General features: G+C 41.1%; 1 protein-coding gene across 14 annotated transcripts in view; it reads left to right on the forward strand.

Annotated features, from left to right (window-relative positions):
• Window positions 1–26924, forward strand: part of LOC108026163 (very low-density lipoprotein receptor) — a 35068-nt gene that overhangs the window by 606 nt on the left and 7538 nt on the right. For 4 of the 14 annotated variants that reach the window (XR_001768243.3, XM_017096897.3, XM_017096901.3 and 1 more), the window contains exons 2-8: window positions 244–787; window positions 9167–9307; window positions 18259–18378; window positions 22604–22726; window positions 23215–23441; window positions 24516–25910; window positions 26478–26676. Coding sequence is in view for 13 of the 14 variants with exons in the window: in XM_017096897.3 (XP_016952386.1) it covers window positions 256–787; window positions 9167–9307; window positions 18259–18378; window positions 22604–22726; window positions 23215–23441; window positions 24516–25910; window positions 26478–26676 (2737 nt within the window). In the remaining variant the exon portion in view is untranslated. Of the gene's footprint in view, window positions 1–243; window positions 788–9166; window positions 9308–11763; window positions 11881–13296; window positions 13519–18258; window positions 18379–18817; window positions 18938–22603; window positions 22727–23214; window positions 23442–24515; window positions 25911–26477; window positions 26677–26924 lie in introns of those variants that run through there. The other 10 variants (XM_017096899.3, XM_017096902.3, XM_017096907.3 and 7 more) reach the window with 8 other exon arrangements.

The following is a 26924-nucleotide window of genomic DNA, read 5'->3' on the forward strand; positions in this document are numbered from 1 at the left end:
GGTCTCTTTCCCAGCATGTTTATCGCCGCCTCCGCCTGGCACTCTCTTCCCGATACATTCGATTCATTCTCTCGCATTTGTGAAATTTTTTCTGCTTTTTTTTGGCAACCGCTGCGCGTATTTGCTTGGACTTTTATTATTTAACAAGATGGGCGAATACAAATAGGTTGGCAAGCCGAACTAGAGTGCAAAGCGCGTGTGACCCACTGAGCCTAAAGTGCATTCTCCCCCTGTATATTCCAGCAGCTGCCAAAGATGGCCACAGCCTGTCTGCCGGAGCTCGCGGAGACCTTTCACATCCCCCCGCCAGATACAGGAACAAACGAAAGTGGCAGTGGCAGTGGCAGTGGCACTATAAGCCAGAGAGAACCCTCCAAAAGCAGTGGCTTCTTCTACAGCGCCAGCACCCAGTACCGGAGTAAGGTGCAGCAGCTGATCAGCTTCAGCTTCACCTCCTCGTTCCACCTGCTCTTCATCACCTGCATCCTGAGCATCAGCAAGTTCTGCAATGCGGCGGCGGTGAATGCCGCCCAGGTCACCGCTGCCACGCCCACCGCCAGCGAGATCATGCACAACCTGGGCGGATCGGCGCTGCTGGAGCGGCTGAAAGCCAGCACTCTCGGTCCGACCCTCGACCAGCTGAAGCACCTGGCTCCGGCGGCGGCCAACAGCATCAGTCCTGGCATCGGAATGGGCCACTTTGGCAACTCCATCAACTCGGTGCTCAACGGAAATCCGCTGAAGTTCCTCAACGTCTCCGGCAAGGTGGGCACCCCACTGGATGTCTGTGAGTACTCGAGCCCCTTGATATATTCGTAACTCTAGGAAAATCACAGATGGAGAAATAGGAAGTGATTAAGCTGGGGAAAGATTTCTTAGAAATTACCAAAATTGTTAACCTAAGATTCACTAGAAGTAATACATTTAGTTTTATCAGAAGCCGTTGAGTTATATTTTGTGACTTTCTTATTATGTGGCGACTTCCTTTACAATTTCTCTTGCTATACTGGGGAATATTCCTATGATTTATTAAAACTTATACATTTTATTGTCACAAATTGTAGAGGTCTATGTTGATAAATACCTTTCAATTCCACTTTCTTAGCTAGAACTTCGGAATAAACAAGACCTTAAACACTACCATCACTACCTAAATATAAATACCATTAAGCAATCAGTACAATGATGTATAAAAATACCACCAGCTGCAGTCATATTTTAAAGCAAGCTTAAGTGATTTCCAGCCATAAAACAGTGAGTCAATTCTGGAACTGTAAACCTATTTCTCAAAGTAAATCCCGATTGGCATTATCAATTACAAATCCCTCTTGCTGTGCAGCTTATTTGATAAGAAATATACCAGTTATGAGTAATAGAGCCATTTTCAGACGGAACACCTTGACGAAAACCTCACCTTACCAATATGTTTAATCTCAATTAGGGACACATTAGTTACCACTCACTCACTTCGATTTCTCCGAGTGTAGGGGGCGGCGGTGTTTTATGTTGTTGCCGCCGCCAATCGCATTTCTGGCGATCATGCCACCAGCCACGGCTCCGATTTTAGCTGAGGCTCCGACTCAAGTTATATTTATGTGAATTTTGTGGCCAGCCGAAAGCCGAAGCGTCTGGCAGTGCCAGTAAACTCCACTTCCATTTCCATGTCTCAACATTCCACAACGTCATACGATTTTCAGACTGCAAGCTCTTCCCCCTTTCCCCTTTCCCGGCTCCCGACTCCTTTCCCCCCTTTTTTTTAGTGTCGGCAGAAACCTTTTACTTTCCTCTGCACTCGCCTCTGCTTACACTGGGAACAATTTAGGCAATAAGAGTCCAAAAGGTTTAGTTACTAAGAAATATATTACATATTACCATGGATTTCCCAAACTTCGGTAGTATAACATATTAAAATGTTAAACGCTCTTTTTTTTAGTAAAAATCATTGCATACTTCTTGGCGAACGACAGCGCAAAAACTTTAAGAACAGATCTAACAGTTCTACCATGTTCTTAATATTCATCAAACATACAAATATAATTTTTTTTATTTTTCCTGCATACATATAGTTACAAAATTAAATTACATATTACGCTGTATTTTCTTAACTTTATTTGTTAAAAAGCGTTGCATACACCTTGGCGATCGATGGTATAAGTTGCTAAGCATAGTAACAGTAGGTTAATAATATAAATTTTTACAAAAAGGATCAAGCAGTCATATTGTGAACAAAATATATTCCACAGCTTCTAGGATTCAATTAATCGATAAAAATATTTTTTGAAAATACATTTTTTTTAATAACTTAGTAGTCTGAATGCATTTTCCCCAGTGCACAGTCTTCGCTTGTTCTGCTTCCCCTTATAATTATTCCGTTTTATGCTCATTTTTTCTACCGGCCGGCTTCGCTCCATGGAGCGAGTGGAGCGCCACTTGAAGACCTCAACTCCGGCGGCTCTTGTGAAACTCGCAGAGAAAACACAGAGAAACAGAGAGGAGGAGAGAAACAGCGTGGCAGACAGGGAAGAAGAGAACAAAAAGAGCAACAAGTGTACGATTCTTGGAGTTTCTTGGCCTTGCACATTGGTCAAAGTAGCTTTTTTAGAGTGATTCCAGCACGTGGCAGATAAACAGCTCAAATAAGAACTGGAAACGCCTGGATTTAGTTATAATCATTCGCTATTGCTAAGCTAAATTACAGCGCTAGCACGACATTTTACAACTCCATAAAACCTAGCCTATTCAACCCTACCTCTGACCTTACTTTTCCTGTTAATCTTGCATTAAATTGAAAATATAGTCCCTTACATACATAGGTTCAAAGAACAGCTTGGAAATTATTATACAATAATTATAAAGTACAGCCAAAACTGAATGTATACAAATTCAGGTCAAATACCTTTTTGAGAGCACCAATTTAAAATAATTTTAGTTAAAGAAAATGAAAACCAAAATGATTTATGAATTATAATAGGGTTTAAGTTCACAGTAGGGGAATTACAAAACGATGGACTCCAAGCGAGTTATTTTTTAAATTTTAATGAAACCTTCAACTTGCGAAAAAGTCAAGTCTCTCTACTAAACGCTTTGAATTTATGCCAACGAATGTCAAAGCTAGAAACAAAATGAATAGCGCTGGGTCATGATTATAGCCGCAGCTTAAAGGTTAAAAGTAGATGATTGAGAGTGGTAGTTTGCCATCTATGACAGCAAGATTTTGGCCGTTATAAATAGTTGCTGGCCAAAAAGATAAGCGATTCCCAGGAGCAAATGCATTTTCGCTGTACCCTCTGACAGTTTCAATAGAGGCAAAAGCCCGGGTGTCAAATAAGTCGTTGGACAGGTTTTAATAGGGGATATAGGTCACGGCAGCCCAGATGACATCTATTTCCGCCCAGCTAAACTTGGAGCCGGCTAAATCGAAATCAAAATCGGAATCGAAAACTACTCTGGCAGGACAACGTTGACAACGCTCGCTTGGCAGCAACTTCGGGCCACGTCCTTGACAGCCTTAATGACTGCCTTCGAACGTAAGTTTCCCAGGCATCGACTTCCTGGCCGCGCTGATTTATTTCAAAATCGAATTTAAACAAGTTTGCTCATCGCCTGCCTGGAAGGAACGCAGCTCTGTCGGCCAGTCGTCCCCAACTTGGCCGGGACATTTATAATTAACTTGGCTAATTATGCCTGGAATTTGCACGTGCTCCGGATTCGACTGCCCTGATACAAACTTGGTCCCTGGACTGCAGCTCGGCTCGTTTTTTCGTTGCGACTGCCTTAATTGCAGAAACATTTGCCATTATGTATAATTATGGGGCACAAAAAAAGATTTTCTTTTGTTTTTTGTTTGTTAAAAACTGGTTTCCACTTCCACCGCCACTAATGGAAGCCCAATAAGTGCACTGCAATTGTTCGTGCTCGAGTGACGAATTTCAAAAGCGACGCATGCAAAACACAATCGAACGGTGTTAACCATTTTTTCGCTGCTGGTCCACAGGTGTGAGGGTCACTCCCTTGTTGGCCTTAGAATCCCCGCCACTTTTCCCACACAGCCCAGCGACTATCTCTTTTCTAATTGGTTTTCTATTTCGGGTTGTTTCAATTAAAATATTACGCATACGCAGCGTTGGCGCGCCAAATTCGCTTACAAGGCGAGAAGGTGGCGTGATGCGATGTGCGTTGGCCTGCCATTAGCTGGCTTGTCAAAAAGTTCCCAGAATAATCACAGTGCACAGAGAGCGGGAAAATGCATTCATTAGATATTCTATAGGAGGAAGCTGGCGCCCCATCGCACAGCAAACAGCTGATGACGCTGGCGAAATTCCCAGAGAAGACGGGGAACATCATTCATTATTAGCAGATAGTACTGAGTCATCTTTAAGCCATTTTTATCGACGCCCATGCCCAACTTGGCCCAAACAGATGTGTGAGTAATTGTTGTTGTTGTTAATAATGTTGTTTGACTGTTTTCGTCGGGCTATGACGTTAGCGATCAGGCCACCTTTTTCCCATTAAACAGAAACCGCGCAACAATAACAAGATACTCGTACTGAAAAGCATACCGAATGAATTCACATCTCTTGCCAGGCAGTATTTAAGAGCACTCTAGATAGTTTCTCTTTAGTTTCAACTTTTAAATACCTCGACTCTTTGGAGTTCTCTGGTTCCAAGTTGGAGTTCCCCAAAAGCGGGTGCAGACTGTACGGGTTGGTATCCAAAGCGCAATGTTCACATTATTCACATGATTATACAATTATTTGTTGATTATTCTTTATCGTGAAGGCAAAGGTAACCATTTTTTATCAAGCCAAATGCTATCTGCACAGCAGTGGAAAAAAATCACACGAAATTATTATAATTATGAGATAGTAGCCCAACAGATAAACGATTTGTAGTTTTTTTAAATACAAAATCATCATTAAAATGTTTTTTATTTTTTTGCACATTACAAAACTATTTCCTGACTCATCTAATTTTTTTCTGCCTCTCATGCTCGACTAGAAAATTTATAATTAAAACCAACTACGTAGCTATGACTTATTTTAGGTACTTGTGAGATAAGAAAATTTATAATCTTCCGCTTGCTTTGAAATTGAATTTATGACTAAGTCGAAATCCATTCAAACCATAAAATCTACAATAGCCATTTAGACCGGTACCAAAACATTACGTGGTCTTGATAAGGGGTCTGCAGAAACGTAGTACTCATATCTATAGACAGTGTTTTCTAGTTTTGCTTTTTTACCACTCGTGGGGTTATCTGTCTTATCTGAAGTGACCAGCAGGCGCTTCCAGATAGTCAGATAACCAAATTGTTTAGTTTTTTAACTGTCGGAAAGTGAGCTAAGTTCTACATTATTAGGTGAAATTAAATTAAAATGTAATTGGGAGGAACTTATAAAAAGATGACACAACATCTGAAATTCTTTTAATAAAAATATACCTTAAAGCCTATTTTAAACTTATTTTCCCACCAAGAACCTGACATTGCAACAATTCTTCAACAAAGTGCCAATTTGAGAAAAAACATTAAGGCACACGCAGGAATAGTAAATCTAATGCTAATTGCTAGCACCTAATTAAGTAGTTGTACCCCTCGACTGACCCCAATACAGTTAAAATACTTCTTTGTAGCAGGACTAAAGATTAACAACATGCAAATCTGTAAAGTAAACATAGTAAATTAAATGTAAATGACCACTTTGAGGTTATTACACAACTTTAATGACCACTTCATTAGGTAACGATTGTAAGGTCCCCTCAATTAGGTAACCTTAACCATCCCCAAATAGCTTGCACCTCAGTCCGTAAGTAGTTTACAGTCTAGTCGACGACAGAGTTATTAGAGCCTTTGAACCAATGCGTAAAATAATCTTATCACTTCGATGTTTGAACGCCTGTTCAGGGCAAAGTTCCCGCTATCATATTGCGCTGGCTTGCCATTTTATCTAAGCGAAAAGAATATATTTCGCTTAATTTGCGTAATTCTCCATTGTTATTGCGGTGTAGTTGACCATGGCCGAATCAGTGATTAATCACCGACTATTAATAGGATTGCAGGCGTAATCGAATCAAGGGGGGACTTGGGCTTGGGTTTGGGTTTGGCATCAGCATCGACAGCCTTTCGGGCCATTAATAAAGCATTTATATTGATTTGAACTCTGATTGACTTTTGCGCTGATTTCTGTTTATTATTTCGCCCTCTTGGCCAACCAAGACAGCCCTCCTGTCATGCCCTTTGCTGTCATTGAATTAATGGTGCGAGATTTTCATGTGAAACACACTCTTGACCAGCGTTTTCCCTTCTGATTGATTCCTGGGCGAGAGCGAGGAATAAAGTAAAATAAAACTGTTCAATGAACTTCGCATTAAGCATTTAATTGGCCAGTTGCCTGGCCGTTGCTTTTGTGCTACTGAGTTGGACGGACATTTGTGATTCTGTCAATCAAATTGGCGGCTATTACCGATGGAGGCAGCTGCTCCATATCTGCGGTCTTTGTGGAACACGCCAGAAATTATTGCCTCGCTGATTTAATTTGTATTAAAGGCTGGCAGGGGGATCTGGGTGAATTGCCGTGGAAATAAGTGCCTGGAGAGGAGAATGATAAGGAATTCGCTTTTAAAAGGAATTAGATTTAAAAGAAAACATTTTTGCAGCCGCTTCGCAGGTATATTTTCTAGGAACTACTGTTAAATAAACAAAAGAGTCCAGTTTGCTTTGGTTCTGATTTTCTATTCATAAAATTCTAATTCCAATTCTTCCAAAATAATACGAGAAATCATTCGATTTCAAAGGAACATATTATATATATATTTATATATATATATTAGATATATTTTTTAGATTTTACTTAAATAATAGTCTTCTATTTCAAATAATCCAAAATTAAAGGGAAAATTATAAAATAAATAGTTCTATTTCAAAAATAGATTTTTATAAAAGGTATTCAATATCAGGTATTCAATAATCAAAATAATCAATTGTTTCTTCATTTAATAAATTTTATATTCAACTTAAATAACAACATCCCATTGGAGCACAATAAAAATTTCTGTTTAACTCCACATTTTATTAAGAAAATCACCGCAAAGTATTTTAAGCCTTTCAAACGCCTGCTTTTACTCACCTTTGTGAATTAAAGCAAACCAGGCTGACAGATGAAAACGATAACTGGGTTGTGAGAACGAACCAAAGAAAATACGTTGTGTGTGTCCATTAACCAATTGCCAGCCATAAAATATATATTTCTGGAAATGCAAAAATGTACACAATGCAGAAAAGGAGATGAAACCAATTTAGTTTCGGTTTGCCTGAGTGTGCTATACCAACTAATCTAAGCCCTGTCAAATGGATTGGATAAGGGGCATTCTCTTTTAATATTTATTTCAATTAAGCTACTAAACGACTCACTTAAAATGCAAATTGCATTGCACATTTCCATACAGATCTGTCTACAATTGCAATTTCTGAGCACCAAACAAGCAAAACTGCATACGGCAGGAGCAAACAAAAAAACTGAAACTCTTTTCATAAATTCAAAATGTGTGCGCACATTTTTAATAATTTACGGGGACTAATAAAAAATGTGAAGCTCACACAGAAGAATAGAGGGCTTCAAAGCCAAGGGGAAAGTGCGGGGAGTTGAATCTATTTTTTGGCAAGTAAACACACAGGCAGGCATAGAGAAAATGCAGAAATTGCAGGGGCGTGGGAAAAGCCAGGGGAAAATGTAGAATCAGCGAAAAAATGTTGAAGCGTTTAAAGGAGGAATTCGAAGCCTGGCATGACTTGAATTTCTCATGGTAATGAAGAGCTCACACAGATACCCAAACACTCGTCAAATGTGAGTGTGTGCGTGCCCAGGGCATTGCATGACAGTTCTGATTTAGTAATTAAATGCGTAAGCGTGTGTGCTTAGGGGTGGACCCATGTGAGCTAAGCTTTAAATGGTTTACGTGTGCCTTTAGCATTTAAAAGGAGACTTAAAAGTCACGACTTTTATGGCCCTAAATAATAAACTCTCACATTTCTAGTGAAAAATTCCTTTTTTAATTATTTGACTTGGTGACTTCAACTAAAATGTGAGAAAAATAGATTATACGTTAGGTAGGCCAAAGATCGCTTACAATAAAGGGAGTTATAAAAAAGTCGTTATTATGTTGGTATACTTTTTAACGTGCTTTAAACACCACTTAAAAATGTAACTAACTTTGTTTACCCTAAAAATGTTAACAAGAATATTAAAAAGTATGATAATATTGAATTATTTTATAAACTTCTTGATATTTTTAAAGATTTTTTAAACACCTCTTAAGAGTTTATTCAAGAATTTCATAAACATATATTTATACTTCCTATTTAAGAACGTAACAATTAGGGTCCACCCTTTCTGCGTAGGTGTGTGTGACTTTCAGAATGAGCTCGTGCGTGATTGTGACGTCTCCCAAGCAATTGTCAATTTGTGTTAAACGCGCGCAATTAAACGGTAAATGGCACGCGGATAGACCGTCTCACACACGCGCATCCATGAGATACTTTGGCATAATGGTGGCACATTAACCGAAATTCGGTTGGTCCCAGCCTATATGCTAATCGAAGAAATGACAAGAGAAAATGAAGGATAGATTAGGGCGGCCGAGTGAAATGTCAAGTGGCCCGTAAAACGATTGATGAAGCCATCCCATCCGACACTTTCCAACTAGCCGCCATCAAATTCTCGCTTATTAATTCCCAAATACTTTCTCGGTCCTTTGCGGTCCACCACAGAAACTTGGACCGCAGAAACACCCACATTTATGTATCTACACGGACATGGACATGTGAAGGCCCGCCCTTCGGTTGGATTTCATTATTTACAAGTTTTTGTTTATTGTCAAGTCTCGGCTTTCATTAAAAAGGGTTTTAGGCTTGTCAACAAACGCCTTGAACGGCTCCTTTTCACCACTTTCCCCTATTTTCCCGTCTAACCATCGCCATCTCGCCTCCTCGGTGTGTGCTTAACGAGCCAAAGTTTTCAACTTAAATTTTAGTTATGAATTTTATTAGGCCCTCCCATTGGGACAAAACTCCGACTTACGGCCGCCGCCGTCTCCCATTTCCGTTTAATTATAGTCTGCGGCTAACCCGAGGATCTCAACTTAATTAATTAACATGCATTTGATTTTGCAGCGCTCGGCCTGTCCAACTACTGCGACGAGAAGCAGTTCCAGTGCTCCTCGGGCCAGTGTATCCCCATACGGTTCGTGTGCGACGGGGACTCCGACTGTCCGGACCACAGCGATGAGCGGCTGGAGCAGTGCAAGTTCACAGGTGAGTCCACTGGGAGAAAATTCTTATTTCAACTTGGAAATAAACTTTACTCTTTTGGGGTTTTAACTATATAATAACTTTAAAATAACTCTATTTTAAATTTTTAAGTTTTCATAAAATTAAAGTTTCTTCTAGTATTTTTCCCTACATTTTGTTAAATATATTTTGGAAAATTTTGAATAAACGAAAAGTTATTTTTTTTATCTAAAAAGATCTCTGTCCCTGCCACTCTCAATGGCTATTTCTTACAATTTGTATCTTTCCGGCCTTGATTAGGCCTTCACTTCGGCTGTTGTCTTATTCAAATACACTCGAAAGGTTGCACAAAACGGCGCACTTGAAAGAAATCAACAGCCACAGCCGCAAACTGTATCTGCAGCCTCACTTCTTCTGGCTGTATCTTTTGCCGGAGCCTTTTAAAGGAAAGTTTTTTCCAATTTTTTTCCACCCCTAGATGGTGTTGGTTTTTTCCCCCGGTTTTTTTTTCTATTTATTTTCTTATGTGTGTGGCCATGGCCAAGAGCTGGCCATATCCTACAAAGTCAAGCGCTGGCCATGGAATTGGGTTCCGTATTGGGTTAGCTATTGGGACAGGGATTTGCAGAGCACGAAGGACCTGCGAAGCCCAGCTGTTGCCTGCGAACTACGTGCGCTCTCGCTCTAATCTGTTGTCAGTCATTTGTAGTTTTTCAATTTAGAAATGTCACAGAACTAACCATTTACTTCGCTCTGCGTGTGCTGTTTGCCCTCGTATTGGTTTTGGTGTTTCTGGGCTTCTGTGCTCTGGCCATTTGTTTGGCTTCGCTGTTGAGTAAGTAACAACTGGCTGTTTATTTAGTGTCATGTAGGCAGGACTCGCAATTCCCCCCGAAAATCCTCTGGCTCCTCGAATTTATTTTCATTTAATTTTTACACTCCGAGTGTGTTGTCGGGTGTTTTTTTTCGTTTTTTTTTTTGTTGCTATTAGCCACTGCATTTAATTTAAGTTTGCTTTAGCAGACCAGTCTGTTTCGATCCACGGTTCGTTGACTTCGTTTGGCCTGGGGTTCCCAGAAAAAAATGTACGTAGCATTGCCTACTTTCAGGCAGCAATGCTCAAAACACTGCCAGCCGTAAATATTGGGCAGGGGCTTAGACTTTAAGCACTGAACTCAGCTCAGCCGCAATTATATATGGTATAGGGGGTCTTAAGTCGAGCACACGCCTGGTAATTTACCAACAACCCAGTTACAGTCGAGTTGAGTCTAATTTGGGGGCACAGCCAGCAAGTCAAGTGCAATTCAACTAAGCCATTGCATCAGCCTTGGCTGGCCAGCCAAAGTGCTCAAATCGAACGGATTTAATCACTCAAAGAATCATAAACTCAACTACCAATATGTTAGATTATCTTAAAATGAAGTTTAAATAAAATAATTGGAAAATTTAAGTTACATCATGAATATTTAACACATGTAAATAACAAATATAAAAAATCTACATGTATACAATCATTTTATTTATAATTGTTTCGAAAACATTCGTAGTTTCTTCGTTATCTATTTCGTGCCCCCTATCTATTAATCATTGAAATTTTGTGAGTAACCGAGTAAAATAATAAAAAAAAAACAAATATCTACATGTACACAATCATAAGAAAACAATTTTATAATTGTTTAGAAAAGATTCATAGTTCCTTCGCTATCTGTTATTTCCCCTTCTAACTAGTAATTATTGAAAGTTTCTTTGAAACCGTGGAATATATTTATTTAAATTAGCAGTTCTTGAAACTAAAAACAAGAAATTTGCAATCCAGTCGAATTCCTCAACATTTAAGTCCCCCAAATTCCCGGAAACACAGATGCTGAATAAACAATTCAATATCATTTAAATATCCCAAGCAGTTTATGGGAATTTCCCTTCACATAAAGTAAACATATTTTCCGCATTCGTATTATCGAAGCTTGAAATGGCGCCTTAAGAACTGTAGAACAAAATAAAGCAGAATAGACGAATTAGGAGAAGCTCACAACAAAGAAATGCGGTTCGAACTTGACCCAAAACATATATAGAAGCAGATTCTGCCGGATCTTTAGGGAATAATCAGGAGGAATTCTAGTAGACGAACCTTATCAGGAACTTACACACTAGAACTAAGCGACGCCTTCAATAACGAGGCGACACTTATGGCAGTCTAGATTATTTTCATAGTGGGTCGAGTCAATAGGTTTTGGGATTTTTGTTTTGACAAATTCACTGGCAATTCAATTGCGCACAAAGATTAGATGGATTATATTTAAATGCATGTGAGTTGCAAGACTCATTCAAAGACTCATTCTTGCGAGTGAGATTCACCCTGTGAGTAAGAGCTTTGAGTGGAACTCTTATCAATTGAGTGCAAGCTTTTGCCGCGGAGTCTGCGAAACATGGGGCTCTACTACATCTGGTAAATCCACAATGAGGACCAAACGGAACTCAGTTTGCGTCGAACTCTGCAAAGATTCGGACGTGTGGGCTTTTCGGCCAGGATATTTGAGATTTCAGGACTTCGAGGCGGCAAATAACAAACAGACTCGTAAAACACAAGTTGTGAGAAAGTAAAAAATAGTAACCACGCTTTTCGAGTTTAAAGTGATTTTTAGGGAAAATGAATTCCTAAAAATATTAAAAATTTATAAAATATAATAAAATACAAATTATACATAAACATCTGTTGTTAGCCAGCAAAAATGAATGGCAAGGCCGAATTGTGCCCACAAACCTTAGCCAAAACAGTTGGCTGGCGTCCCTTTGGCGGTAACATCAAAAGGCATCCGCGTTCAAAGCAACAGCAGCTTTTCCCCCAAAACGGAAGCTTTTCCGCAGTTCCTTGTGTGCGTGTGTTTTCCGCTTTCCCGTTTTTTGTGTTTTTTTTTTTTTATCACGCTTCTGCGCGCCACTTTTTATTACATTTTCATTTTGGCCCACTCGCCCACTCTCTTTTTTCGGCGGAACATCTCTTTGTAAATGCTCTTTTCGGTCTGGCATAATTCGGCTCTGATTTAGCCAAGATTTCGTCTTTGTTTTGCATTGGATTACATGAACTTGACACCGAATGCAGGTTAAAGGACCTAGAAAACGCCACTTGAGTAGCGTTTCGATCAATCCTATTAAATCTTCACACTTTCCTGTCCTTAATCCGTTATAATTGTTATTTATATTTATTTGTTTTCATTTAAAATTCCCAGTTGTGTGTGAGAATTTGTGAGGGTCATAATTCCTGCCGTCATGTCAAAGTACAAAATTGCAATTAAATGTAAACACTCGACTCGGCTTAACTGAAAAAAAATATTCCGCGCGAGGATTATGTGAAGTTCTGATAAAGCGGACGCATTAATAATTATTCAACAAAAATCAGACAAGCAGACAAGAAAAAAGTGGCTTAATTAAAGCGTTAAATGCCTTGAAAATGTGAGAACTGAACAAACAATAAGAGCAATGCATAAAAAATAATTAAAATGGATAGTTTTTGAAAGCGTTTCGCTTATGAAAAGGTTAATTTAAAGTAGAGATAATGCGGGCAAATATTAAGCCACATTTTTAAACCATTCATTTGTTAATTTAACGAAAAAGTGATAAATAAAGTGGCGTTTTTTAAATTAACAATAAATTGTGCGCAACAATTGCAGCCCAATAAATATGTATAAACTGAATAATAGCCAAATTAACCATTAAAATATCAGAAAAAAGCTGTCCATTAATAAAGGCAGTACATAAATTGAATTTGAGCGCTTGAAAGGAACAACTTGAACGCACATGAAACCAATTAAACTGACGTTTTCGCGCGCATAAACTTTATTTATTATTTGTGAGCGGAAAACAGTTGCCTACTTTTGAGTTACTGCCACTGCCGTTGGCCTTTCTGTTCTGCCGATATGATGTTATGATGTCACGACGATGTTTCCGGCTGCCATTTTTGCTGGCCAACCACTTGGCTGCCGTTTAAAATAATTATGATTACACGCTCGCAACAGAGAGCCCAGTGCAAACATTCGCGCCATAGCAAACCCGAATAAACAGCAATTTAATTTAATAATTCAGCGGAGCACTTAGGCAAGAACATTATCGCACGGCCGCATAGTGTACAGTGGAGCCTCGAAGAAGAACCAACATGGGACCCATGCGCAGCACTCCCGGCTGCTTCTTCCTGCTGCTTATCATCGGATTAGTGCCGCAGGAGGCTATCAGAGCGTTTGGTATGACGGGGGAATCGGTTACGATTGGGGAAGATAATTCCCGAAATCAGATTAGCAACCAGATTAAGATGGGATAAGATGGTTGGATCTGTTTACAATGCCTAAAAATGGTTGCTTAACAAACTTAAAAATAAAATTCATATCATTTGGTTACATTTTTATCAAATAATAATAATAAAGATATTACTTATATATGACTATATAAGTTCAAGGATTATTAATGAGATAACTAAGCTGTTGCTTAAACCTTTTTATATAACCTTTACATTTTATTCTGCAAGGTTCAAGGTCAATATTTAAAGAACAACAACAGGCTTGACACACTTAAGTGTTTATGTAATGAAAGCTGATATCATACCGGCTATTATTGTAAAGTAAATGTGGGCCCTCAATTATCTTAGTAATGCAACTTCCCCATGTGGCTAAACCTAGATATATGCAATCTGAAAGTGCCTGGTCAAAGTTTTTGAGATAACAAAGCCCGCTCCCATTAGCCGCTTCAAGTGAGTTTCAATTTAGTGTTATTGTCTGTACGGCGTAATCGTTGAGTGGGTGTTTTATCTTTTATGCACGGGCGTGGCCCCGGGAAGTGGGCGGAAATCGATACCAATTCCAGCGAGATGACAAAAAAAAACAATGTCTTAGAAGCCGGAGTAAATAAATAAATAACTTATAGGCAACTAAACGGGGCAGGGCCATTAACAACAGGGCTGAGCCAGGGCATTAAAGGGAGCGTTGCTCATACACCGCGTTGCCCATATACAGCGCATTACCCATACGCCGCGTAAGCCGGGCGGAGAGACAAAGGGACATGAGACACTGAAGACGCCTCCAGACTTTTAAGCAGTTTTATTTCACCCCTAAACACCATGTGTTCTGCGCGGCAGCCACACATTTTGGTCAGGGGTGGCAGGCTAGTGCTCGATATCGAGGGCATAAATATTCATGCAGCACATTCGGAAAAGGCAGACAGCTGATAAGCCCGGCCAGAGGAGCTGGTGAAAAATCTAAAAAGGAAAATGTGACGAAGCAGCAGCTGAATCCTCTCTCTATATATATCCATGTATTTTTATGTGCGCCAACTGCGGGCCTAAGATAACTTCAGTCGCACACATCCTTGGTCCTTGGTCGTTGGTCCTTGGCCTTGTTCGCCGTGCTTCCCAATCCGTGTCCTTACCCGACAGCCATAAATTATGTATTCCGCACATTTTTAAGCGCAGCAATCCATCGAATTGCCTCGATCCTTAGTTGGCCAGGAATCCAAGGAAATGGGAATTACTTTTCGCATTTTTCACGGCGCCATTTCCTCTCCCTCCCCTGCCATTCTGCAAAATCAATTTGTTTGCGTCGCTGCCGCGAAACAAGTTTATTTAACATATAAATTGGCAAACATTTAAAGTGCGATTGCAGGGTCATTTGTTGCACTGCCCAATATTCAGCAACAGTTGCTGGCTCGGCCTAAACGAAACATAAAACTTTGCCTCATTAGGGTTTCACTTTTTGCCAGCGAATGATTTATGATGCTCGACATTGTCTCATGTAGCGAATAAAAAACAAACCCTTGGCTGGCCCATTTTCCTGCTCTTTTTTTATTGAAATACTTGAGGCGGAGTACAACTTCAATAAAGTGGAAAAAGGTGCCATAAACAACAAGCGGCGAGCCTTTTTTTACGACACAACCCGCTGTGTGCGGAAGCAGATACTTCTCTAAACAAAGGCTGGAAAATAAATAAATAAAGAACCGGCGGGGCAAAAACAATTGTGAACAATGGAAGAAAAAAAGGAAAATCCCCCTAACTGCGGCACAAATTTTTCATTTATTTATTGAGACGAGACAGGCGTAGAGGGGGGTTCGTAGGAGATGAGGGTCAGGTGGACTTGGGGGCAAGACTGAAATTCACTTTCCCATTTTCCCTGTTTCTCTTCCTATTTTTTGCTTTCTTCCGCCGTTTAAATGAATCGGACAATTCAATTTATGCTCTGCCAGACAGACAAACTTCATTAGGACATCTTCCCGTTCGCAAAAAAAAAAAATAGCGCAGGAATCAATAAAAGTATTTCATATTATGGCCTTTTCCTATGGGTTTTCCTTTCTTTTGTTTGAAAGTGAATATTAGATTTGCAAAATATTCAAGTTGTCACTACGGACTTAATCTTTGCATTAATTTTACAAAATGGGAATTTCCACAAGGGGAGGAAGGTGGAGAAAGGATATTGGAAAACGGCAAATATCAGAAAACTTTTAATGCGCCAAATCGATGAATGACCGCAGAAACTTTTCCCCCATTTCCCTTGGACACTTCCCGAGTACAAGGCAACTTTTTCTATCACTAAGCTTTCGGCCTGTAAATGAGCTTGGGGATGTCCTGGGGAATGTCCTGGAGCAGCAGAGGGGGAGGACGAAGAGGAAGGACCTGCATTGTTACCAAAACTTTGCCAAGAGGTTAGTTCTCGGTGTCTGTGTATGAAAACTTTTCGATGTATTTGCTTTGGCTTAAGTCGGCTGACTTTCTTCGACTTTTGTTGTCGCCGCCAGTTGGGAACCTCAATTTGCGATAGCCCCCGCGTCTCCTGAAATCAAAGTGCTGCACTGCAGTTTAATAAATATTTGCCAGCGCAGGTGTGACATTCATTATCGCACGCGGAGGTGTCGTCGGATTTTCTCCCCTCGCGGCGGGAAAAGCACTTTAAATGAATTGCATAATCTGTAGGGGTGGCTTGGGGGTGGGGCTCTGTTCCCCCCACACCTGTGCTAACGGGAATTAAGAGCCTGTCTGGCGGGAACACCCCCACATTTTCCGCCCACTCGTAACACAACCATCCGAAAACCCATACCTTTTGCTCCGCGTTGTCGCGACGCGGCAGACTGTAAATAATGAAGTTTGCATCTGGGTGGCAAGTGGCAAGTGGCAAAGCAAAGCAGCTGCGAAAAGTGCTTTTAGGCACAGGAACAAAAAATGCATACATTAATTTCAGATACATATATACTCCAGCAAACTGTGGACCAAAGATCAACATTTTGGGTGTATGTAGAGTATTTTTATCCAAGAAAGGACATTCAGTGCATGTTAGTGGCATATAAATAGTCGATATTTACTAGATATATCTTTATTAACATCCATAATAACTAGCTGAATTTGCATAACAACATCCCCAATAATCCCAACAATTTGTTTATTTTATTTCCTTTTTTTCCCATTTCTTCTTATTATCAAAAAATTTCTTTCTCTGCAATAAAGGAAAACAAATTGCCTGTGAAGAATGTCTATTTGTGCTTTAGCTAAGGATAATGTCCTTAATTTTGTGTGTAATTTTCTGGCGATGACAGACTATTTATGGTTTAATAAATAAATAATTTATATATTTGCACAGCTATTTGGGATTACGCTACTTACGAAGAACAGTGCTAAAACACAAACCAAAATTTGATTATAAATATTTAACTCGCTTCCTTTGAGCCTCGTTGATGGTTTTTGCTCATTAGCCGGAGACTAAATCAAACCCAAAGCAGACTTTTAAGCCCACACCAGACCGCGGGAAACTAATCCCCCTTGTTAATGTTCCTTTTTCGGTGCGCTAAATGCCGCTGTCTAGGTAAACACGCCCCAGAACGTTTTCGCCATTCCAGCTAACAATTTCCCACCATTTTCCCGACTTCCCGGGTCCCCGAACGCAAAACGCAGAACGTGATGCGCATTTTTCGCACTGCGGCGGCTGTATGTCTGAGTCCCCTGGGCTTTGGCTTCCTGTTTAGGTCTGCTCTTGGGTTTTGGGGCTCAGAGTTTGGGGCCATGGGGTTACCGGAGTTGGGTAGTGCACAGAAGTTGCGCTTAAGTTTATGGCAAACGACTCCCGGACCGGCCCGGTGGGTCGGGAAACTTCACCCGGCGGAGCGGCCAAGGATCCCCTTAAAGTCATCCCCAAGCCGAATGCAGATGTGATTCAAAGGAATTCGTTTGAATTAAGCGCCAAATTGTCTGCACTCTTGTAGCAAAGCTGACAAAAGGTGCAGCGTTTAGGAAACTCTTTGGGGAAAATGCAGCACGATCTAGAAAAATATGTGCAAAGGGAAAATGGAAGGGTTGATACTTCCAATAAAATAAATTGTTACGAAGCATTTACTATTATTATTTAACCTTAGATATTCTAGAACATTTAAATAATTTGAAATTCTTACCACCGATAAATTGCCATTTAAAAAATTTGAATATTTCAAGTGCTTTTCCCTCTGCCTTTCAATACTGCCACTTTGTGGCGGCCAATCAATAAGTAGATTTTCTCCACATCAGCCAGCACAACATTCTGCTGTCAATTGTTTAACAAGCCAAACCTAACTACATCAGGAATTCCTTTTATCTTTTAATTGCATTGCCATCACCCAGACGGCCAAACAAATTGTTTTCCTTCCATTAAACATTCCGTATATTTGCTAGCCCTTCAAAGACGCTAGAAGAGCAAAGTCATAAACTAAAATAAGCGGAAAATGACAGAAGAACTATTTGCCCTAAAGCATAAAACAAAAGCTGAAGCGGAAGCCGCAGGAACATAAAAATCACATTTATTTTTTTGACACACTTAACCATTCGAGCATTAAAAGTTTGAAAGCCAAGCTCTGCATAAATGTGCATATATATATTTATGGGAACGGGAATGGGAACGGGAATGGGAATGGGAGTATTCTATCGAAGCCATTATCTCCAGCAGTTATGTAAAATTGATTTCAAACATTTACCCTTGCAGAATCGACTTGCAGCCAGGAGCAGTTCCGCTGTGGCAACGGAAAATGCATTCCGCAGAGATGGGTCTGCGATCGGGAGAACGACTGCGCCGATGGAAGCGACGAGGCAATGACCCAGTGCCGTAAGTGTTGGCCATTATTATTGATATAAGCAGTGGATATCGGTTTGGTAGTAATTGAGAAAGTAATTGAAACGCTTGCCAAGCGGTTCCAAATGGTAATAGGGGATTTAATATTGAATCTCTGTGGATTTGCACAAGCCAAATATGAAACTGTTGAGTTCCTGAGTTCTTGAGTTCTTTTATGTTCATACTATATTTTTTAAAAGTTAGAAACATTAAAAAGTACATTTACTCATTACAAAACTAATGAAATAACTAGAAATCTTATGAAAATATAAATTTAATTTAAACACATATATAATATAAATAACTTTAGTTAATATTGGTATATTTAAAATTCATTTCTAACCCATTAAAATGAAAGAGAAAAATGTAGCTAAGAACCCGTAACAAAATGCAGGATTTTTCTAACCTTATTAAAATATGATAATGTGTTCAGGACATCGTTGCGCGCCCACAATGCACATGTGCAAAAATGGCGAGCAATGTATCCACGCGGACTTCATCTGCGATGGCGACGAGGACTGTCGCGACGGGTCCGACGAATTGGAATGTGGCAGTAAGCAAAAAGAATGAATTATTCCCTCTCACATTTGCATACTAACTGGAGGATTTGTCCATCCACTAAAGCGAGCCAAAAAACAGCGGAGTCACTTAATCGAAATTTAAATGCATGCCCCATGAAGGACCTCCATTGGCCCCGGAGATCTGCCTCACAGGCTTTATGACTTGCCCGGGTCCAAGACTGACCAGGCCATAAATTAATGTCACTTCTTGCGGAGAAAATCGCGACGTGACCATCGGCGGAACTAATTTGTATTTATGCATTAGGCTTTCAGGCTCCCTTTCTTTTCATTTTCGGCGTAGTTTCCGCTTTTCACTTTAGTCGTCTCATTTTTTCCTGCTCAGTAACTTGTTTAGTGGTTTATTGTCTGCGACACACAATTTTCCAACTTTATGTACACTACTTATACAGAGGAGAGTGCCCGAAGGAGGAGAGTGGCGAAAATGTTTTTATGCCGGGCGGAATTTCAACGCTGTAATTGAAAAAATGATGCGATTTTTATGATGTTATCCTTGATGAAAATAAAAACCGGTAATCAAAAAGCGAACGCAGCGCCAAATTGAGCCTGTGGTTTATTCGCTGGGAGTCGTAGCTCAGTGGATGGCTACCAGGATGCCGGGATTTACAATGGTGTTCAAGTTAATAGTGTCATTTTAAAAATATTCAAGATATTTTAGCTGCAAATGCTGTAGCAATATTTTATTAAACATATATAACAACATTTTTATTTTCGTTTGGTAAAGATAATTTCCTTACTTTAAGAGAAAATATATTTAGAAGGCTTTTTGAAGAAATTTACAAAATTCACTTAAGATAAATTTCTTTTTTAAATCACTAGATGATTTTTATTTTTCCTCTTAGCAGTACTGCAGTGCCTTGAGCTGTGTGTTGGGTGTGCATAAAGCCAAGTCTGCCCATGTGAATGGATATGGCTGTCTTTTTATGACTTTTATGTGCTTTAAAATTGTCATCAAACCTTGTTGACATTTCTGCTTTTGCCGCGCTACCCGGTTACCCTTGTGAATCTTAATTCAACTTGGTTTTTCGGGGCCACAAAAAGTTCCGCTCGCTGCAAAGGATTACTGCCTTTAAAACTGCTATTTGCCCGTTATGGTCTCCGCCCCGTTATTTAATTCCATTTAACACTCCACTCGGACTCTTCATATCTTTGTTTACCATTATGGGTGGAAATTGGCCACCCTTCGAACAAAAGATCGAGCAGGGGGGCTGTAGAAAACAATAAACAAAACGCAAACTGCCCCACAAAGGCATTAAGCTTCATTGGCTTTCGAGTGCCGAGGGCGGGCTGGGGGGAGTGGCCACTGCACTTGACCAAGACTTGTCTTGTACACATGGTCTAAAAAGCATTTTAAATAAAATTAAAATCAAATTGCAAGTATATGGGGTTTGGCGTCAGATAACAAGAAAATGCTATTGAATACAATGCCCAAGTTCTGGGCCAGGATGTGCCAGGATGCTAGGATGTGTGCGTGTGTGTGTGTGGGGAAGGACCCTCCATTGACTGTGACCCCACGACAGCAAATTGATTCTGCCAGGACTCACAAAAGCAGAAGCCGAGAAGGAAGCTGCTGAGTCCCCATGGACACACGAGAACGAAAATGAAACGTCCATTCAGTTCAGCCAAGTAGTTACCTACGAATGGATAAAAATGGAAAGTTTTCATATATATTCGAAGGCTCCCCCGGGGAAATGTTTATCCTCGCCAACGATGGAGAATTTAATGAAGCCATAAATTATGGTTGGCAAAATAATATTGGATAATTGAATATATATCAGGGTTTTGGTAGAAAGCAAAGCGAAGTACTCGAGAAATAGTTTGAGCTGAACGAGAATAAGCTTCCATTTAATTATGAGAAAACTTTAGAAAGCTAAAGTATATAATTACAGGGAAATAATAATTCACATTCATTTTCCAATTTCGGTATTTCGTTTGAATTTAATTAATACGAAATACGAATACGATGATTTTATGCACAGAGAGCTGAGCTTTTATAAAAAAGTAATATTATGTTTATATGAATTCTGATTAAAGGTTTTTAAATATCGCATTATAATCAGAATCTAGACCATAGAGCCAATCCAGAGCTAAAAGCTGAAGGATATTATTAACTTTCACTATTTCATTTGGATTTTATTAATACGAATAGATGATTTAAATATCAAATTATAATCAGAACCTAGGCCACAGAGCACCCAGCTTATAAATTTATTGAAAGCAATTTATAAACAAAAATGTAACTACCTTTTTAGAATGCTTTGAGAGGCATCCTGGCAGTTTCAGTAAATATTCAGCTAGCGAATTCAGTAAGCTGGTCACAGTAAATTCCAATTAAAGGCATATCACGCATACGACGCGTTGTACATGCTAAGCAACCGCCAAAAATGGCGAATGCCAAGAAGAGAATAATAATAAATTAATTTATTTGCAACGATGTCAGAAATTTCCGTTCCGCCGTACGCTATGCACGTGTAAACGATAAACAAATAGACAGAAGAAAGTTGGGGAGAAAGTGCGGAAGGAAGAAGGGGCGGAAAAGCGGATGAGGTAGACAAAACGCCAAAAAGCATATTCAAATATGTGGCGCAACCATAAGATTTTATTGCCAGCACACACAAAGACACAGCGGGCATGTAGGTACATAATCATATCAGCGAAAATCACACAAAACACGCACACACACCGCGTGGAACAAAGGACCTTGTGGTAGGCAGTGAAACTGGAAGAGGGGTAGAGGGGAAGCGAAAGAAAGCGAAGAAAGCAGGAAAGCGAGGCACCGAGAACTGGCATACTAATACGCATTAAGGGTTAAACACAAGCGTTTTAATGTGTGCCTGTGTGGGAGTGTTGTCAGCTTTGTTTAATGTCCGCTCCTTTGGCAAGGATAACTTCAATGGAACTTCCAGTCCGCCAGTATTGTAGTGTGTGTGTGTGTGTCAGTGTGCGCCCGCTAGTGTGTGTGTGCGATAATTGCTTTAATGCATACGCATGTGTGCGTTTTAACTTTATGGAGTGTTGGCTGATAATGTCTTAATTACTGCCTAGATAAAATGCCAACTGTTTAGCCCCCGAATGGTTGTGCCTGTGTGAGTTGGCCTGTGCCTGAGTGTGTGCGTGTGTGTTGGCATGACAACTATGTTTATCACTTGGAGAACGGTTGCTGCCGCGCCCTTTTATATGGCAGCTGCTTATAAACTTAATTACAGGACTGCCCTCCGTTGCCTACTTTAGGGCGCGTTTCCTATCTCAGCCAGGCAAGATCCCATTAGCCAGGCAGTTAGAGGGTTTTTCTGGGGCCCTTTATGCTTATAATCTTGAGGGTGGTGTCCTATGTTTTACAAGTTCTTTTTTATTACCTTCAAAACAAAATGTAATATACATACCATCACTGGAGAGTGAAAATTATTATATATTATATAACTCTCTTGCTCAAATCACTACTTTTGGGAAGCCAAACATATTTTTTTTAATATGGGAGTGACCAAAATATTATTACTTTAAGAAACTTTAATATGAATACTATTATACTGATTACAGAATAATGCCAAATATTTGGGCTTTCCCAAGTTTGGTATATAGATGTTTCTACATCTCACATTGGCTCTCAAATCATAACCCCTCTTGATCTAATCTTTTTCTAGGGAGTCAAACCTGCTCGCCCGAGCAGTTTGCCTGCAAGTCGGGCGAGGGCGAGTGCATTCCCTTGTCCTGGATGTGTGACCAGAACAAGGATTGTCGCGACGGAAGCGATGAGGCCCAGTGCAGTAAGCCATAACCGAATATTTCCTAGCTTTCTTTGGTGCTGGTTGCCATAATAACCGAATTTATCCTTGATTTTTCTCTGCCCTTCCTTGGTGTTGGTTTGCTATTTATCCGTATTTATCCCTGCACTCGACTGTGCCAAGCACACATTTCCCCGAGTCTAGTGTAATGCCATGCTTAAGCCAGTATGCAATAGAGCACAAATATTTGCGAAAACACACACAAGCACACACACCCGAAGAGGGAACACTTAAGTTTGCTGTGTTTGCCCTATTTCTGTTGTTGTCACTTTCACCTCCCTTTCACTCCCACTTTCTATGTATATGCTTTGTTTGTTTGCTGGATATATTTGTAATGGTGTTGGCTTTTCCCCTTGCTCTATGTGGCCTAAACATTTCCTCACTCCATCCGCAAATGCATCCTAATCAAAATCACCCATCCAAAAATCCTTGGAGGAATCAAGCTAATCATTGGAATGAACTTTGTGCAGAGAGGACGTGTCGCTCGGACGAGTTCACCTGTGGCAATGGACGGTGCATCCAGAGTCGCTTCAGGTGCGACGACGACGACGATTGCGGCGACGAGTCGGACGAAAAGAACTGCGGGGACAAGCCGAAATGCGAACCCGAATCCTTCACTTGCCCCAGTGGCACCTGCATTCCCCAGCTATGGGTCTGTGATGGGGAACCTGACTGCAGCAATGGAGCGGATGAGATGGTGAGTTCTCAAAAATACTAAAATACTAACAGGTAAAATCTATGGAATAAAAAACCCTCAAACGGCTCCCTTCCCCTCAACTGGCAATGAAAATTGATATGAGCACATTATCAAACCACACACACATTACTATACACACGCAGTGAGTTGCTTAACAGCCCTCGCATATAAATATGTATTTATGTGAAGCGAGCTAGGAAGCATAAATTATGCAAGACGCGAGCATTATTCAAAACTGGCAACGACGACGAGGACCATGTCGGCAACTGTTTCCCATAAACATTTATATGTATGACGCATGGCTTTTGTTGTCAGTAGGGTGGTGCCCGAAATTGCATGCCACCGAATAGCAATAAAAACTATGGGGAAAACTACCCGTAAGAATGGAAACTTTAATGCTCTTTTAGCGATTTATTAAGATGATATTTTAGAAAAATTTATGAGAAATGAAAATTGGCTTTTCCTAAAGTTAGACAGCCTATAAAATAAAATATGGCCTCATTTTTACCATAAGTTTAATGGTTATTAGTTGATATGACTCATCAAACAAAACTCCGCCATAACTAAAGCTTATTTATGAAATATTATTACTAAAAATCACTGTTATTAGAGTAGTGTAAATAGTTTAGATAAACAGCTTAAACCAATCATAAGTCGCCGATACCCCTTCGAACAAAGCGTATGAATTGTGGAAAATGCTTTCTGGCATCTCTCAAAAGTATGCAACACAAAAAATGCAGGCAATGGCCACAGGGACCTTTACTATATACGTATTTCATACACATGTGTGTGCGCGTGCTGGTGCATAAGGACTTGCGTGTGCGCTTGTGTGTGTGTGCGTGTGTTTGTGAACCGGGCTTAGCTGCCTGAATATTTGGTTGGCACTTAACAAGAAAAGCAAACTGTTGTAGCAGCAGTAAAGTTAACTTCCTTTATCCTCGCCACGCGCACAGATTCATCTTTCAGGGGAATGTTCAGCTTAAAGGACCGAAATTTAGCCTTAAGCAAGGATTCTTTTGTAGTACTTAAATTTAGATATTTAATTTATCTATGTCTTTTGCCCCCTCTCCGCAGCAAAACTGCACAGCAAGCCTGTCCCTGTGCAAGTCTTCGGAGTTCCAGTGCTCGGATATGATTACCTGCCTGGACAGATCCTGGGTTTGCGATGGCGAGGCAGACTGTTCTGATGGCGAGGACGAGTCGCTGGCGAATTGCCCCCAAACATCCTGTCGTCCGGATCAGTTCCAGTGCGACGATCGCACCTGCATCGCTGGACGCCTGACCTGCAATGGCTACCACGACTGTTCGGATGGCAGTGATGAGAAGGATTGTCAAATGAACTCGACGCCAAGGGAGTGCAATTCGACCAGCGAATTCGATTGCGGCGGTGGTCAGTGCATCGCCCTCTCGAAGGTCTGCGACCGCAGGAAGGACTGTCCGAATGGCGAGGACGAGCCGGCTGGCAAGTGTGGCATCAACGAGTGCTCCACGAACAACGGAGGCTGCATGCACCAGTGCGAGGACCTGGAGGTGGGCTACCGCTGCGTCTGCCACGATGGCTACAAGTTGGCCGAGGACCAGCGCACCTGCGTGGACATCGATGAGTGCGAGACCCCCGGGATCTGCTCCCAGGTGTGCGTCAATGAGATTGGAGCCTTCAAGTGCGAGTGCGAGGAGGGTTACATGCGGCTGCTGCGGAATCACACCAGGTGCAAGGCCAGCGAAGGACATGCCTCGCTGCTCCTGGCCCGGCGTCATGACATCCGGAAGATAGCCCTCGACCACATGGAAATGACGTCCATAGTGAACAGTACAAAGGCAGCCACTGCCCTGGACTTTGTCTTCCGCACGGGCATGATCTTCTGGAGCGATGTGACCACGAAGAGCATCTACAAGGCGCCCATCGACGAGGGCAGTGAGAAGACGGTGGTGCTGACCAAATCCTCGGTGACCTCGGATGGCCTGGCTGTGGACTGGATCTACAACCATGTCTACTTCACGGACACCAACAAGTGCACCATCGAACTGACCAACTTCGAGGGCAGCATGGGCAAGGTCCTGGTGCAGGACTCGCTGGACATTCCGCGATCCATCGCCCTGGATCCCATTGAGGGCTGGATGTACTGGTCCGACTGGGGAGCCTCGCCCCGCATTGAGAGGGCGGGAATGGATGGTTCCCACCGCACTGCCATCATTACCTACGATGTCAAGTGGCCCAATGGCATCACCTTGGACCTGGTGCAGAAGCGCCTCTACTGGGTGGACGGCAAGCTGAACTCCATCTCGTCGGCCAACTACGACGGCTCGCAAAGGCGACAGGTGCTGTACTCCAGCGAGTATCTGAAGCACCCCTTCTCGATCACCACCTTCGAGGACAACGTCTACTGGACCGACTGGGACAAGCAGGCGGTGTTCAAGGCCAACAAGTTCAACGGGGAGGAAGTGCAGGCCGTCACGGCGACGCATATGGTAGGCATACTTTGGAATTAAATCATGAGAGCAAATGTGATTAATTTGGTTAAAACAAGTTATTTATCACTTATTTGTCATACAACGCTTATTGTAAAGCGTACAATATATTCCAAATTTCCTATTCCATGTCCCAAGCTCTGATAGCAGCTTTGCGGTTTTGAGAATATTTATATATCTTTTATGCTTATATCTGGTGCCAAGCGTTTGCTTGTGCAGTGTGTGGGTTTTTCATTAAAGCGAATAAGCAAGTAAAGTAGTAATGAGAAAAGATAGTGAATCGTGAAAGGGTTCCAAGAATTTAAAAAGATGTTACCAGGGAAATTTATTTGTTTAATCATTGAACGGAAATAAAAAATATCTCTTAGCCTTTAAAATGTATTGCTTAAGATCCGACCTCCCAAGGTCATGTAAGTTTTTGTCCTTGATAACATGAAACTTTTTGTTTTGTTGCTCTAAAAACGAAATCATAAATTCCTCTAACTAGAACCTTAACCTGACATTGAGAAATCGCACCCAATTTGAAGTTTAAGCCATTCTGCTAATTCTCACGCATTCCAATTTCAGGTGGAACATCCGATGGTGGTGCATGTGTACCACCCCTATCGCCAGCCCGACGGTGTCAACCACTGCCAGTCGGTGAACGGCCACTGCTCGCACCTCTGCCTGCCAGCGCCCAGGATTAACGAGCGGAGTCCTCGCATATCCTGCGCCTGTCCGACGGGCCTGAAACTGATGCCCGACGGCCTCATGTGCGTCGAAGATCGTAAGTAGATTCCGCCGTGTGTTCTTTGGGCATTTAACGGGGGGATTTCGTAATTGCATTTGAACCGTCCGCCTCGATGGCTGCATTTTGCGGTCCGCCTGACCAACGGCCTGAAAATCGAAGCGTGGATACACACACGCATGGAGTCGTGCAGAACAGCTTTCCTGTTGCGGTTGCGGCCTTTTAAATGGCCCTCCTGCGCTGTGCATTTCACTGAATTGCATTTCCACCTTTTCGAATGTCATTAT

Source organism: Drosophila biarmipes, chromosome 3R (assembly GCF_025231255.1).
Source record: "Drosophila biarmipes strain raj3 chromosome 3R, RU_DBia_V1.1, whole genome shotgun sequence".
NCBI classification, from domain to species: Eukaryota; Metazoa; Arthropoda; class Insecta; order Diptera; family Drosophilidae; genus Drosophila; species Drosophila biarmipes.